The 16,367-nt window shown below is 34.4% G+C and overlaps 1 protein-coding gene and 1 long non-coding RNA gene across 6 annotated transcripts; both read right to left on the reverse strand.

Moving 5' to 3' along the window:
* Positions 1-3,055: 3,055 nt before the first annotated feature.
* On the reverse strand, positions 3,056-16,123 carry LOC125261105. Of its 4 annotated transcripts, none has more exons than XR_007183214.1 (8): positions 15,826-16,123; positions 15,332-15,391; positions 14,613-15,244; positions 14,313-14,425; positions 13,357-13,438; positions 4,258-4,292; positions 3,883-3,993; positions 3,056-3,694 (listed from the first exon to the last, which is right to left on the reverse strand). It is a non-coding gene; the product is annotated as an uncharacterized LOC125261105 (long non-coding RNA). The 4 variants fall into 4 exon arrangements; XR_007183211.1 differs by having other exon boundaries at positions 3,185-3,694; positions 14,613-15,024; positions 15,826-16,108; XR_007183212.1 differs by lacking the exon at positions 14,313-14,425 and having other exon boundaries at positions 3,327-3,694; positions 14,613-15,024; positions 15,826-16,106.
* Positions 8,654-11,166, reverse strand: LOC125261104. 2 transcript variants are annotated; one of them, XM_048179674.1, is made up of 4 exons: positions 10,955-11,166; positions 10,263-10,343; positions 9,963-10,043; positions 8,654-9,222 (listed from the first exon to the last, which is right to left on the reverse strand). In XM_048179674.1, exons 1-4 carry the CDS (start codon positions 11,104-11,106, stop codon positions 8,886-8,888), a joined length of 651 nt encoding a protein of 216 aa, XP_048035631.1. In that variant the 5' UTR covers positions 11,107-11,166; the 3' UTR covers positions 8,654-8,885. The 2 variants fall into 2 exon arrangements, with proteins under 2 accessions (XP_048035631.1, XP_048035632.1); XM_048179675.1 differs by lacking the exon at positions 9,963-10,043.
* Positions 16,124-16,367: the final 244 nt, after the last annotated feature.

Below are 16,367 nucleotides of genomic sequence, written 5' to 3' on the forward strand. Positions count from 1 at the left end.
GTGATTGTGTTCTTGTTTTGTTTGTACGCATACTTGTGCAGTATTTTTATTTTTAAATGTATATTTTTAGCAGTCACCATGAAATAAAAATTATTATTTTTAACTTTAAATATTGCAGTATTTATTATAAATTTATAAGTGTTTATTTTTTATTTTTTTAATAAATAATGTGCGAGCATAATATTTAATCAAAATAACTTATCCTCCCTCTTGACATCTCTGGGGGATATTCCCGAAAGCAAAGTTAACCGACTGTCATTTATAACCTGAACTCTTGATTAACCCAAACCTTAGCTTACTTGAGCTATGCTGGTTCCAAAAACGTGTCCTGGAGTAAGTTCAGCCAACTCAGAGTGTGTTCCCAGTTGACACACAAGACATTATCAACAGAGCGAAGAATCAATGATCCACCATGGAAACATGCTAGAAAAAGCACGCCATTCTACTTCTTTTTGTTTAATGGTGATTTACATAGTACACATCGCCACCAATTTGATGTTTGTGCATTCATTTTTTCAATCTTTTCATTTAATAAGTAATCTTTATTTACGGAGAATGAGAATTATATTGTTTGATGCTAATTATGTAATAAGATCTATGTAATAAGATAGAAATCACATATCTATTTTATTATAGAAATGCATTATAGCATAGAAAACTTCCTGTTACAGAAAGGGGGAAAAAAAACTAAAATTAAATGCAGATTTGTGTTTTATTATATTCAAATATATTAGACTTGACTTAAACATTTTAAATATTACCTTGTTATAGTAGTGCTTTAGAATATACAGTGCCCTCTGTAAGTATTGGAACAGTAAAGACAAAATTGCTCTGTTAGCTGTGGTCAAGACATCTATAAATATGATTAAAAGATTAATATGAGGTAGAAGCATTTATGAAACATTTTATTAGTGGCTGTTTCAACACGATATGTTTTACCAACTAAGAAGCACTTTTAGAGTTTCATCCCTCTACCTAATGTGAGCATAAGTATTGGGACGGTTTAAATTAAAGGAAATGTAAAAGCTAATATTTAGTTGTAAATCCCTTGCAAGCAATCACAGGAGCGAGTCTGTGACCCACAGACATCACCAGACTCTTGCTTTCTTCTCTCTCTCTCTCTCTCTCTCTCTCTCTATATATATAACCTGGAAAATAGTCACTTTTCGGTGAAATTCGCCGTTTTGAATCCAAATATGTCAGTTATGTAAAGATCGTGTATATCCGAAGAGTTTTTTTTCGGGGGTGTCAGGGTGAGTTTGCAGGCTCAATAAATCAAAAATGGGCTACCTTCCCATAGACTGGAGTGAGACCATAAACGTCTCTCGACTCGAGCTGTTCTGTCATGATCTTTTTTGGTGCTCTGTGACTGACACACGAACAAAATTTTCTGTGTAGTATGCTTTAGTACAGTGTTTAATATAGGCTACATTTTTCTGAACATCGCTCATTGTTTCTACCTTAATACATTGTTTAAATTTATATGTTTAACTACATATAGCCTATGTAGCTATACGTTTCTGAAATTACATAACTTGGTCACCTTTGATAACAGATTACTCCAAATTGTATTGTTGACATGCATTTCCTATAAAGCTGCTTTAAAACCATATGCCTATGTAGTGAAAGGCGCTATACAAGTATGTGAATTGAACTGATAAACTGATCTAGGCTGTAGGATCTCTATTATCCACAAGTTTCCTACGCCCCATGAGGCCTTGCGTCAAACGTGGGAGCGTCTTCCGGTTCGAAGTAAATAAACTGGACGTGACACTCATTCATTCAACAGTTGACAGTCATTCAAGATTTAACGATCCAAACTTGTGAACGTTTGTTCTTTACTTAAAGATGTAAGATTCCGGCATCAATATTTGAAAAAAAAAAAAAAAACCTTCTTATTCCTATCCTTTCACTTCCTCTAATCCCTCGTAGTTTAGGATAATCTGAGCACTGTATTTTGTATTATGAGCACTTCTTGTCTATTTGCCTCATCATGGCGACTCGCTTGTTGTATTCCTCACTAGTAAGTCGCTTTGGATAAAAGCATCTGCCTTGGATAAAAGCGTCTGCCAAATGAATAAATGTAAATGTAACAGTGTTTTACAATAAAAAATGTTACAGTAATAGTAATGTATTAATTTATGTCAGGAGTGCACATCAATCACGCTAAATCTAACTGATATTTATATTGACATAAAAAGAAAACACAGACCTATTCAGTTGCGCCTGCTTCCATTTATTTACGATCACGAGAACGCAAAATACTCCACTAAGGCTTTTAAATCCAAAGCTTACACATTTAGAAATATATTGATAACATACACTATGTTTACGTCACTTTTCTGAGCATTTCTATTTATTCCCTGCTGAAAAAACCAGCTAAAACCAGCTTAAGCTGGTCAAGCTGGTTTTAGCTGGTCTCCCAGCCTGGTCATAGCTGGTTTCTCATGCTGGTTTAAGAGGGGTTTTGACCACTTTTTTAGCTGGTCAGGCTGGTTTTAGCTGGTCATAGCTGGTTTAAGCTGGTCAGGCTGGTTTTAGCTGGTTTAAGCTGGTTTTAGCTGGTCAGGATGGCTGGTCTTAGCTGGTTTTAGCTGGTCAGGCTGGTCTTAGCTGGTTTTAGCTGGTCAGGCTGGTTTTAGCTGGTTTAAGCTGGTTTTAGCTGGTCAGGATGGCTGGTCTTAGCTGGTTTTAGCTGGTCAGGCTGGTCTTAGCTGGTTTTAGCTGGTTTAAGCTGGTCAGGCTGATTTTAGCTGGCCAGGCTGGTCTTAGCTGTTCAAATTGATTGATTTTTGATTGACTGTTTGATTTGATTGATCACATCCCAGCCGGCATTTCAACGTTGAAACAACGTCAGGTACCATGGTTGAATCAACGTTGATCCAATTTTGCAAATTGGATCAACGTTAATATTGTGACGTTGTTTCACCGTTGATATCGTGTCGTGGTTTCACCGTCTTATGGTTGAATTAATGTTGGATTACCTTTCGATTTTGCAAATTGGATCAACGTTGAAAATGCGACGTTGAAACGATAAATACACTATTTTACATTAAATTTCAATCTAGTTTGCGTTTGTACGAACATGACAATACTACATAATTACTGTACATCCACTAAAAAAATATTAAAAACACTTTATAAAACAAAACATCTCAACTTTGCAATGTTTAGAGGTAATATTAAAAACCTGTAGCATACAATATGCAAGTGCAAGTTTTTTTTTCTACAATTACAGCACAAACCTTAAATCAAGGCTTTTCTAGCTCAAAATGACGCAGAACATTCACGTGTACTATACCTTCAACTAGATAAAAAAAAAAAAAAAAAAAAAAACACTTTTTACAAGCACAAAGTATTTTATTAATTAATTTATTATTTTGAGAACATCATATGCAGTGTCTGACAGTATTTTGTAAGAACGATGGGCTCTCAGTCCATGTAGAGAGGGATTGCACTCCATAAGAAATCTGTCAATTTTAAAGATACATCAAGAAATGCAGTAATCATTTTCCTACAAAGATGGTTGATGCTGTGGACCAGGGACCTTGACTTGCGTTGACTGTGGTGGTTGTGAATGTGATGACTGGCGAAGGATGGCGAAGAGTGAGGGTACTAATATTTCTGACCTGGAACTGCCTTTTGTGCAGTGGAGGTTCATGGAACAGTTTGAGGATGGACACAGGCCAGGATCCTGCAACAGAACCATGTTGGTGGAAAAGGGGAATCAGAGCATGTGACTGCCTGTCTGAGTTTTGTTAATAGCTGGAGACAGCATCAAATTTGACAGGGAGCCACCTAGTAATTCACTATGCAGGAAAAAAAAACCCTGCCTTAAATTAAATACATATAATATGTAAGGAGAAAAGCCTTGTTCAGTACTTGGACACATAGTGTAGTTGTGCTTTGGGTGATCCAAGACAGTCGCAGCAGCTCAAGGTCCTTTCTGATGCCATCCCCTCCTCTCTCTTCACTTGTCCACTGTCATTACTGCTGTGTATATTAAAAACAAACAAACATCAAAATATATTATCATTTAATACTTACACTTACACAGATTTATATTGTTTCCCCTGGGGGCTCGATATATTACTAATTATATAGAGAAACATTACACAACAGAATCCTATCTATACTTTGTAAATAAATAAAAACAACCTAAGTGCATTTATATTCAATTAAGTAATAGAAAATCACAAAATGTTAATAAATCAACTAGAAAAAGAAGTGACAGTGATATAGACAACAATCTCTTACCAAATTGCCAGTGATCAGCCAGAGGTTTGGTGAATCTACAAAAAGGAAAGAAATGGTTCACTGAAAACTCCTTAAAATCAGGAATTTAATTTTTACTACAGACCTATTCATATTTTTGTGTTTCTCAGAAGCGGAAGTCGTCATAGTTGGGTAAAAGTCTATGGCGGTGAATAAGAGAATAAATGAAATATATTTTTTGTATTCCCATTTTCTCAATAGCAAAAGAAAAACTAAACAAGTGTTTTCACAACTTTCAAAAAGATGAAAAAAAATAGAGAGAGATTGATAACCGATTTACCGTCACTCCCATAGCTGCTACAGGAAATCATATTCACTGAAAAAAATGATTTTGGCCATGCTTAAATTAAGCATAATTACATTTTGCTTGTTTAAATCATTTAAATTTAGTTTTTGATTTTAATAAAAAAATTTAATTGGTTTTATGGGAATTACAAGTGTTTTGAACCAAGCTGTGTAAATTCATTAAAGTAAGTTAAAAAAAATTACGTTGGTTCCTTGCGCATGCGCAGTTGCGCACACAGTTGCTTTGGCGCCTTTCCAGTCAGCTTACTCAAGAGACGACGAGTTGAACTTGAAGGGTTTCATCGGTTTCATCATTCGACCAATTTGCACAGTAAGTAATATTTCATATTATGCATTACTATTTATCACAATAACTAGTTTGTTGACTGTATAAAGAGTATAAAATGCTCGGGTTTAGAGCGCATCTATTGGACAAATTCCAGCGACTAATCATCACATACTTCGCGCACCTGCACTAAGGCCTAATTTTACAGATTTTATGTATGTACAGATTTTACGGAATGTACTTTTAAGATATGGAAAAGAATTTTGGAAAGAATTTTGCGTCAATATGCTGTTTGTTCATAAAGATAGCTCCTATTTAAAAATTGCTTCAATGGTTTCTGAGCTCCAGCCATCATCAGCCCTTTCCGCCGAGAACAGCTTTAACGTTATGGCTTAAGTAATCATGTCATGACTGAGTGCTTTTTGTGCTGAATTGGGCTTGAATGGTTAAATAGACATACATATGTGTCAAAGTAACCATGTATTTGCAAGTAAACAATTGTAATTATGTCTTAAGTGAAGGTACAGTTGAGAAAGACAAGGCTAGAGTATAATGGATTGGTGCAGTCAGTCTTAAAGGTGCCCTCGAATGAAAAATTTTATTTATATTGGCATAGTTGAATAACAAGAGTTCAGTACATGGAAAAGACATACAGTGAGTCTCAAACTCCATTGTTTCCTCCTTCTTATGTAAATCTCATTTGTTTAAAATACTTCCGGAAAACACTCGGATCTCAACATAACACCGACTGTTACGTAACAGTCAGGATCATTAATATGTATGACCCCAATATTTGCATAATGCCAGCCCATTCGACGCATTAGACAAGGAAAGGCAGTATTAACGGCTGGATCTGTGCACAGACAAGGTAAGCAAGCAAGAACAACAGCGAAAAATGGCAGATGGAGCAATAATAACTGACATGATCCATGATATCATGATACTTTTAGTGATATTTGTAAATTGTCTTTCTAAATGTTCCGTTAGCATGTTGCTAATGTACTGTTAAATGTGGTTAAAGTTACCATCGTTTCTTACTGTATTCACGGAGACCAGAGCCGTCGCTATTTTAATTTTTAAACACTTGCAGTCTGTATAATTCATGAACACAACTTCATTCTTTATAAATCTCTCCAACAGTGTGTAATGTTAGCTTTAGCCACAGAGCATAGCCTCAAACTCACACAAAATCAAACGTAACCATCTAAATAAATACTTTACTCACATAATTTGAAGCATGCATACAGCATGCATGACGAACATCTTGTAAAGATCCATTTGAGGGTTATATTAGCTGTGTAAACTTTGTTTATGCGATGTATATAGTCGAGAGCTGGTGGGGCAGAGGGAACGCATCTCTTAAAGGGGCCGTGCTGAAAAAATCAGTGCATAGTTAATGATGCCCCAAAATAGGCAGTTAAAAAAATTAATTAAAAAAAATCCATGGGGTATTTTGAGCTGAAACTTCACAGACACATTCAGGGGACACCTTAGACTTATATTACATCTTGTAAAAAAACAATCTAGGGCACCTTTAAAGGACAGCATCCAAATTTACCTGCTGTCATCATTGCTAATCAAACATCAAAGAGGAGAAAATCTCTCACCGCTCTCTTTTGTAACTTTATTAAGAATAAATATATATTTAATTTACACAGTAAAGACTATGCAATGTTTTTTTGATAACTTTATACATTTTATGTAGTATTTCTTGTGCTTGGAAGTTTTTTAGGTAGCTCTTTCGTCTGTCTTTGTTCTGTTGTGGTTTGTTTTCTTTGCTCTTTTTTATCACTGTTTATATGTCTTCAGTTTGAGGGTTTAAGGCTATTATTAGGTTTTTTTTTTTTAAATTAATCTGTATAATATTGAATATTGAAATTGGTGATAAGAATTATGAAATTTAAATGGTAATAAAAATGTATATCAATCTCATTTAAAGCAAAAATAACTATATCGTTATCATGATATAAAATTACTCATATCGTGATATAAGATTTTGGTCATATTGCCCACCCCTACTTGTCAAACAGTTATGAATCACAAACAATGACTAATAATAGTTTATTTTTATCTAAATATAGGACAGTCAAAGAGAAGACTTCTTGAGAGACACGACAAACATTGCTACGGACAAGTGCGTGATTAAAAAAGGAGTTCTTGAACATTATGAAGATTTTGGAATTGTTGTTTGAGTAATTCTTTAGCAGATCAAATCTGTTGCACAAATCTTTGTTCTTAAAGGATTAGTTCACTTTCAAATAAAATGTCTTAATAATTTACTCACCTCCATGTCAAAGATGTAAGTTGAATTGGGAAGGAGTAGGACATATAGAGTAAGCTTTTTGAAGAATACAGAAATTCGGTTTTGGCGGAAGCATATGCAAGGCGATCATTTGTTTATATAAATCATATACAGTTGTATTTTTTTTTAGAAAATGACCGATTGTTTTTTCTAGATAAGACTCTTATTCCTCATCTGGTATCATTTAAAGCCCTTTGAAGCTGCACTGAAACTGTAATTTTGACCTTCAACTGTTTGGAGGCCATTGAAGTCCACTATAAGTCATCAAAAACCTTAATTTCTTTTCGACTGAAGAAAGAAAGTCATGAAGTCTGAAATGTAAGCAATTTTTTTTAAGAGTTCATATATGGGCAATGTTATAAACGTCAGACCTTTGTTAGCAGTTTCATTCTAATAAATTGTGGCTGGTTATTTGTGTGGCCATTGGTCAATTGTACGTTTTAAAGGGATAGTTCACCCAAAAATGAAAATTCTGTCGTCATTTACTCCTCATAAAGTTGTTCCAAACTTGTATGAGTTTCTTTGTTCTGTTGAACACAAAGAAAGATGTTTGGAAGAATGTTTGTAACCAAACAGATCTCGCCCATCATTGACTACCATGGTGCATTTTTGGTTGAACTAACCCTTTAACATTTCTTCAGAACGGATGTTGTAGAAACTGACTGTTATTAAACATGTGTGCTACATTTAATGTCAGTCATTAAAGATAAGTTTACAACATGAATGTCTTTTTGTGTTTGAAAGCCATTTATGGACACCTCAAAACACTAAATAAAATTGATTAAGTTCAACCTAATGTGTTTGTTTAGATTTAGATAAAATCAATTGATTGCAACCACTTACAAAAAAAAAATTGAGTAAATTCAACTAATCATTTTTTTCAGTGTTGGCTGTAAGTGAAATGCACCAGAAAGTCTCAACAAAAGCGGATCTTTAACCCTCTGGAGTCTGAGGCTGATTTTGGGCCCTGGAGAAGTTTTGACATGCTCTGACATTTTTGCTTTTATCAGTTGATTATAAACATATTAATGACAAAAGTGTCATTACACTGTATTCAGCACAAACTAGGCTAACATAATATGTGAGGAACATGTATGTACATGTTTGTGTTTTTAAAGGAATAATGTTTATGCGTGGTTACTGAAAAAAAAAAAAAAAGTAACTGAAACAATACCTCAAAATGCATACTAAATGTTTTTTTCACAAGACTTTTGAGAATTGTATATTTTAGTGTAGAGTTTTTGCTTCAAAATGATGTGGAAATGATCCTCCCTACTCTGACACATAAAACATTGTATTGATTTTAAATTTCTAAGACACTTTTTGTTTAGGAAGGCCATATGCGAAGAGGTGTGACTCTTCATGAATAATGAAGTGATTTACACCTGGGGAGATTAAGACCCTGCCCCTAATGAGCCGCATAATGAGCCATTCAGTCAGGAATGTGACTGAGTCAACTAAGAAAATGCAAAGACAAGACATATCATTGTTTTTTTTCTTTTTTCTTTAAAATAAAGTTAACAATATAATCCACATATAAACTAGGGTCAAAGGCACATTTTGTGTATACAGGCAAATAAAGGTAAGGTTTATAAAAAAAGCCCACTTTTACACCCTATACATAACCTGCTTGATCACATATAGATAATCTTTGCAGCCCAATGGTCAGTGAGAGGTGGTGAACAGAGAATCTGAACAGTCACACATCTGTGTGCCATTTTTGAAAACAGTTCCTTTTCAACTGAAGACACAAGTAAATGTCACATGCCTGGCATTTCCAAGGTGTGTCTTGCCTTTTACCAAGCTGTACTTTGCAAAGCATGCAGTTCCGACGACCAGTGGTGGCATTATTCCTTGCATTTTGAACATTTTGAAGAGACTCTTAGGAGTGTGTTCATCAGCAGGACGCAGCTGTGGTCCAGGTTCCCGTGCAGGTAGGAATCTCAGAGTCTGTGGAACCATGTCAGTGTCATTATCTGTTTTCCATGACAGAGCTGAATGCCTGTTGCTTGTCTGAATGTTTTTCTTGGCCTTTTTTGCAAGGGGTTTTGGAGCACTCTCATTAGGGCTATAGCTGGAGAAAAAAAACAGTGAGATGGTTATTACACAAGGAGCTATACTATTTGCATCATCAATAACTAATACTAATATAATGTTTATTATTGTATATATTAACATTACCAAGCACTAATGCTAATATATTGTGCACGCATAAGAAAGAAAGCCATACAGACACATATATACATACACTACCGTTCAAAAGTTTGGGATCACTAAGATTTTTAATGTTTTTAAAATACGTTTCGTCTGCTCACCAAGGCTACATTTATTTAATTAAATATACAGTAAAAACAGGAATATTGTGAAATATTATTCCAATTTAAAATAACTGTACTATTTAAATATATTTCACAAAGTCATTTATTCTTGTGATGTCAAAGCTGAATATTCACCATCATTACTCCAGTCTTCAGTGTCACATGATCCTTCAGAAATCATTCTAATATGATGATTTGCAGCTCAAGAAACATTTCTGAACAATTGTAAACAATAAATGTCTCTTGAGTAGCAAATCCTTATATTAGAATGATTTCTGAAGGATCATGTGACACTGTAGACTAAATAGTACACAGTTATTTTAAATTGGAATAATATTTCACAATATTACTGTTTTTACTGTATTTTTAATTGAATAAATGTAGCCTTGGTGAGCAGACGAAACTTATTTTAAAAACATGAAAAATCATACCGATTTCAAACTATTAAACGGTAGTGTACATAGGCCTACCATATAGTGGGTGAACATGTACTTACTCTTTCTCATTTCCGCCTGTGTTGCTGCGTGCCCTCTTAGTGGGAATTGCAGGTGAATGTGAGAGTGATGGATCCACATTCCTAAAAAAAACAAATTGTAAAAAAAAAACCCTGTTATTATTAGCATATAAGATACTACTCTCATACCATTACCTATGCATAACGGACAGGAAAGTAACAGGTATACAAGCATGCTGTATATGTCTGTCAACTGGCCATTACCGGACAAAGTGTGCGAATGTGTAAACGTTACAGTCTGCTATATCAGTTTGCACATATAGTGGGTAAACGTGTACTTACTCTTTCTCATTATCGCCTGTGTTGCTGCGTGCCCTCTTAGTGAGAATTGCAGGTGAATGCGAGAGTGATGGATCCACATTTCTAAAACAAAACAAAAAAACTGTTATTATTAGCATATAAGATACTACTCTCATACCATTAGCTATGCATAACTGACAGGAAATTAACAGGTATACAAGCATGCTGTATATGTCTGTCAATTGGCCATTACCGGACAAAGTGTGCGAATGTGTAAACGTTACAGTCTGCTATATCAGTTAGCACATTTAGTGAATAGCAACACGTTCGCGCATTTCACAACCAAGCATATTTTAGCACATTCACGTCTATCATAATATGCTATTCAACTGCATGCAGTTAATCGATCTAACGCGTGTATCCAACGTATCTATGCATATTAATAACAAGTCGAATATCAACAGAAAAGCATTCTATTTATAAGCATTTTTAAGAGATAAAGTTATATAGATAGATGTAAATATAAGGCAAATATATATGTACGCTTATATAAAAAAACACGTCAAATAATTTAAGTATATCAACAGAAAAGCATTCTATTTATAAGCATTTTTATGAGATAAAGTTAAATAGAGTTATATAGATAGGCCTAGATGTAAATATAAGGCAAATATATATGTACGCTTATATAGAAAAAACACGTCAAATAATTTAAGTAAAACTAAATCACTTACTCATCAGAAACTGTATCTTCAGCTGGATCAAGTCGCTCTTCAAAATACAGACGTTCATCGTCAGAGTCGTGTTCTTCTTCCGAGGAAAAAGTGAACTCTTCCTCACTGTCCAGGACCATCTGAAGAGCCTGCTCACCTGAGTAGCGTGCCATCTTCCAAACGCGCAGGAAAGCGAATGAATCTGATGAAACTTGATGCTTTTTAAGACGCTGTTAGGGCGTTTACAGTTTGCATAGATCGCCTCAGCACATTATGTTATGAATAGAGCGCTCTGCGCGTGGGCGGGCACACATTAAAGATAATTAGGTAAGACAGGAGAAACAGTACCTCTCTTTACTTTTATACTGATTACATAAAGGGAGAATATTTTTTTTAGAATTTATTTGTTTCGTTTAAAAGTAGACACTTAAAGTGTCATGTCCATGTAGCATGTAGCTTCTCTCATGTCCATGTAGCATGTATAAGCCGTCTATTTTAGTCACTTTTAGTGACGTTTTAGAATGATGTTTGCAGAGACGGAGATGGCAGGACAGCACACCCTGTATATTTTATTTATTTTTAAAAAGCACAAAGTTTTATTTTGATTGTGAGTGTACACAAAAAAAAGAAGACATTCTATAGTTTCATTTGATATATTACTTATGTCTCTATGATAAAAAATGACGGAGTATTTTAAGTCTGTTTTGCTGCAATGTGAAAAAAAAACTGCAAAACGCGCCGGCGCGTTTTTAGACCTCAGAGTGTTAATTTCTTTATAATGTAAATGTATGTTTCAGAATGGGGCATTTGTATGATTTGTACATATAAATAACCTAGTCTGTCTAACTGCATCACTACATACAGACATTACAGGTTAAACCATTCTGATGTTCTTTTTATCTAAATAAACAACATATTATATGACTCTTAAAGGGTTAGTTCACCCAAAAATGAAAATTCTGTCATTAATTACTCACCCTCATTTCATTCAAAACCCATAAGACCTTCGTTCATCTTCAGAACACAAATTAAGATATTTTTGATGAAATCTGAGAGCTTTCTGACCCCAGACTGCAACGTAATTGCAACTTTTGCAGGCCAAGAAAGATAGTAAAGACATTGTTAAAGTAGCCCATGTGACTGCAGTGGTTCAACCTTAATGTTATAAAGCGGCCAGAATACTTTTTGTGTGCAAAAAATAAAATTATTGACTTTATTAAACAATTTCCTCTCTCTGTGTCACTCTCTGATGCTGTTCATGTGAGCACCACAACGCATGCATGTGATGCTGACACAGAATCCGGCCAATAATGAGCCGATGTTCTGACGTATAACCTGGAAGTGCTGCACTGTGTTTACTACGTCAACAGTGTCAGAGACCGACAGTAGAAAAGAAATTGTTGAATTTCTGCGCACAAAAAAGTATTCTCATTGCTTCATAACATTAAGGTTGAACCACTATAGTCACATAGACTATTTTAACAAAGTTTTTACTACCTTTCTGGGCCATAAAAAGGTAATAACGTTGCAGTCTATGGAGGGTCAGAAAGCACTCAGATTTCATCAAAAATATCTTAATTTGTGTTCTGAAGATGAATGACTGTCTTATGAGTTTGAAACAACATGAGAGTGAGTAATTAATGACAGAATTTTCATTTTTGGGTGAACTAACCCTTCAAGATACAGGGCATATAAAAATTCAGTGTTGTTATATTTCATACACCTCAACGGAATTGAGTAAATTTGTTTTATTTGTTCTTATTTTATCACTGTCTGTTTACTTGTCTGTTTTGTAAATTCAATTCAGTTTGAAATCAGGCTTTGCATGTGAGCTATTGCAACAAAGTTACCCTATTGTAAAGACACAAATACACAGAGTGAGCAAAGACTTGAATTAAACCACTCCATTCAAATTGATTACTATAATTCATCCACTTCATAAAATAAGGTGAAAGTGCTTTATTGAAAGTAGCAATTTTCTACTTAGATCTATGATTTGATTGAATATTGTTTGGTAATTCATTAAATATCACCGGCTAAAAAGTAACTAGTAATTTGAGTAGTTTTTGAGAAGAGTAATTTGTACTTTTACTCAAGTACTTTTTGACACCAGGACTCTTACTTGTAATTGAGTATTATTTCAGCAATGTAAAAGTACTTGTACTTAAGTACAAATTTTCAGTATTCTTTCCACCACTGAAAGTCTCTTACGATAGACATTTTATTTCATGGTAACGATATATATCGCCCTAAGCAATAATAAATATCCAAGCTTATTGATAATGCAGTGTTTCATAATTTAGCCCCAGGGTCCATTTAATTTAATAAGGTTTTGGTACCCTCTTTGGTACCAGTATATAAAGGATGAAAGCCTGTTGTGTCAGTCTCTTGATTTGTGGCTGTGCAGCTATTGTGAAACTCACCATCTTCATGTAGTGAGTGTGAATGGCATCAAGGCCTTGTCGTGAAGAATCTCAGCACCAAAAACTAGAGATTACATCTCATCTGGTAACAAAAGTAAACATAACTGTAAGAACTGTAATGATATCTTTACCCCCTGATATTGCACTGGTGATATAATTCAAACATATTAGAGGCATAGAGTATGAGCAATGAGTAAGCTGGCCAAATTTCTGTCGAAAATAACTTGCATGCTTAAAGTTGTCGACCCCCTGAACCACAATCAGCATTTATAAGTAAAAAGTATTTAAAGGTCCCCTAGAACATGTTTTTAAAAGATGTAATATAAGTCTAAGGTGTCTCCTGAATGTGTCTGTGAAGTTTCAGCTCAAAATACCCCATAGTTTTTTTATATTAATTTTTTTAACTGCCTATTTTGGGGCATCATTAACTATGCACTGATTTTTTTTCAGCGCGCCGCCCCTTTAATTCGCGTCTTCCCTGCCACACGAGCTCTGGACTATATTACAGCGCATTTACAAAGTTCACACAGCTAATATAACCCTCAAATGGATCTTTACAAGATGTTCGTCATGCATGCTGTATGCATGCTTCAAATTATGTGAGTAAAGTATTAATTTGGAGGTTAACGTTTGATTCTGAATGAGTTTGAGGCTATGCTCCGTGGCTAAAGCTAACATTACACACTGTTGGAGAGATTTATAAAGAATGAAGTTGTGTTTATGAATTATACAGACTGCGAGTGTTTAAAAATGAAAATAGCGACGGCTCTTGTCTCCATGAATACAGTAACAAACGATGGTAACTTTAACCACATTTAACAGTACATTAGCAACATGCTAATGAAACATTTAGAAAGACAATTTACAAATATCACTAAAAATATCATGATATCATGGATCATGTCAGTTATTATTGCTCCATCTGCCATTTTTCGCTGTTGTTCTTGCTTGCTTACCTAGTCTGTTGATTCTGCTGTGCACATCCAGACGTTCTGCCCTTTCTAATGGCTTGAATATGAGCTGGCATATGCAAATATTGGGGGCGGAGATTCGCCTGTTCTTCGGAGGTCTTTTAAACAAATGAGATTTATATAAGGAGGAGGAAACAATGGAGTTTGAGACTCACTGTATGTCATTTCCATGTACTGAACTCTTGTTATTTAACTATGCCAAGATAAATTCATTTTTTCATTCGAGGGCACCTTTAAAAAAAAAAAAAAAAATACATACATGTATACAAACAAATAAATAAATACCTTTGAGTGGAACAGTATGGCGTCTGTTCACTGGCAAACATAAACAAACAGACATAGAGAAATACAATAAAATAGATTAATGACCATGATATCCTGTTATTAAAATAGTTAAATAAATGATTATAACTACAAGCATTATAACTTTATACTTGTCACCTATGTTACCTCATTTAGCTGATTATTTAGCCTACAGGCCTTTCAAGGACAATCTCACTGAAACAACCCGGGGTTAATGATTTTAAAATGTGAGACTTCTTTCAAAAACATGTAAAAATCTTACAGAGCCACAACTTTTCAACAGTAGTGTACTGAATGATTGAGGTTTTGCTTACTATAGTCATGTGGTTCATGGCCTTTGACAGGAGGTCACTCAGCTCTGCTGGGTTGCAGGAGGCCATCCGCATGGAAGGATCTAGGAACACAACATGCAATTTGTCTCAGAGCCAACAATATTTTGTATAAAATGCCAGGTTTATTACAAGGAACCAAGCTAGAGCAGAGGTGGAAAGAATAATATACATATTAAAAAATATATATATATTACTTAAGATAACAAAATGTATATTTTTAGATTTAGAATTCAGTATTGTACATGTAGTGTCACTTACATTTGGATGTGAAAGACTTCTTAACTAATAAATTAAAAATATAATAATAATTTTGCAAAAGAAAACTTTTAAGAAAATTTTTAAAGTATTTAATGAGCTTTCTCAGTTCACCTGTGTTTCCTCCTCCTCTGTCAGCTTCTCCTTTGTTGTAGAGGGGGTTTTCTGTCGACCCTGAAATTGCAGGACATTATTTATCCATATTTGTTTACCATTAGAGATCAAAATATGTTTGAAATAGTTTCAGTTCATTTTCGCGCTCATGCAAGTGACGTCACCGATTAACGGTACAGCAACTTTTAGGTTAAATAAATTAGTTTACTATCATCCATTAACAATTTGCCAGCAAAACCTTTACAAAACTATTATAACATCTCATCTACACATAAAGATGCGATTAAAAGCCAAACTTTCATTAAACAAGAGCTCAAAATAGAGTTAGTTAGCCAACTGCCTCTGAAAACGGTTGAGATGCTAACGGACTTTTTCAAAGACACTAAATCATTTCTTTGAAGTAAATATTCAACAGAAGTGTGTCGATTACACGTAAGAAAGGTATCAGGAACAGTTATATATATTATTTGTGTGATTTTATGGACTAAACTTACCTAAAATCAGTGAAAACAACAGCGAGACGGGGTCTTGCTGCCTGACGTTTCCCCGTTTCCATGGCAACTCAGATCCGCTTCAGGCTCTGGTGTTTGATATTTTATAGTCTCGTGTAATCTCGCGATATCTCTTCAGACCGCAAAAAATGAAAATGAGCATATAATTTCTATTTTCTGAAATATTGACGTACCAACAAACTGACACAGAAGTGGCAAAACAGGCCTAATAGGGCACATTTTTATTTCATATACATTATTGTTAGCCTTTATTATTATTATTATTATTATTATATAATTTGGTTAAACACTTTTTTTTTTAGTATACAAGCTTATTTCAGCATTTATTTATAAGTGATTTTCTTAACCTATTTCAACCATTTTACATTTAATAATTGTTTCACTGTTGAAACATCAACTGACGTTACTTCAACCATATTTCAACGTTGAATTTCGGTCATGTGTTGACTGGGCTTCAACCGTTTAGCATTCAACGTTGTATCAATGTTGTTTCAACGTTGAAACATCAACTGACCTTATTTCAA

This window comes from Megalobrama amblycephala, unplaced genomic scaffold, assembly GCF_018812025.1.
Source record: "Megalobrama amblycephala isolate DHTTF-2021 unplaced genomic scaffold, ASM1881202v1 scaffold306, whole genome shotgun sequence".
NCBI classification, from domain to species: Eukaryota; Metazoa; Chordata; class Actinopteri; order Cypriniformes; family Xenocyprididae; genus Megalobrama; species Megalobrama amblycephala.

Coding starts and splice junctions, on each gene's coding strand:
- LOC125261104 (XM_048179674.1), bottom strand. CDS start 11,106: ATGGCACGCTACTCAGGTGAGCAGGCTCTTCAGATGGTCCTGGACAGT. Junction 10,044..10,262: donor ACAGGCGATAATGAGAAAGA/GTAAGTACACGT, acceptor TGTTTTTTTTAG/GAATGTGGATCCATCACTCT. Junction 9,223..9,962: donor ACAGGCGGAAATGAGAAAGA/GTAAGTACATGT, acceptor TTTTTTCTCCAG/CTATAGCCCTAATGAGAGTG.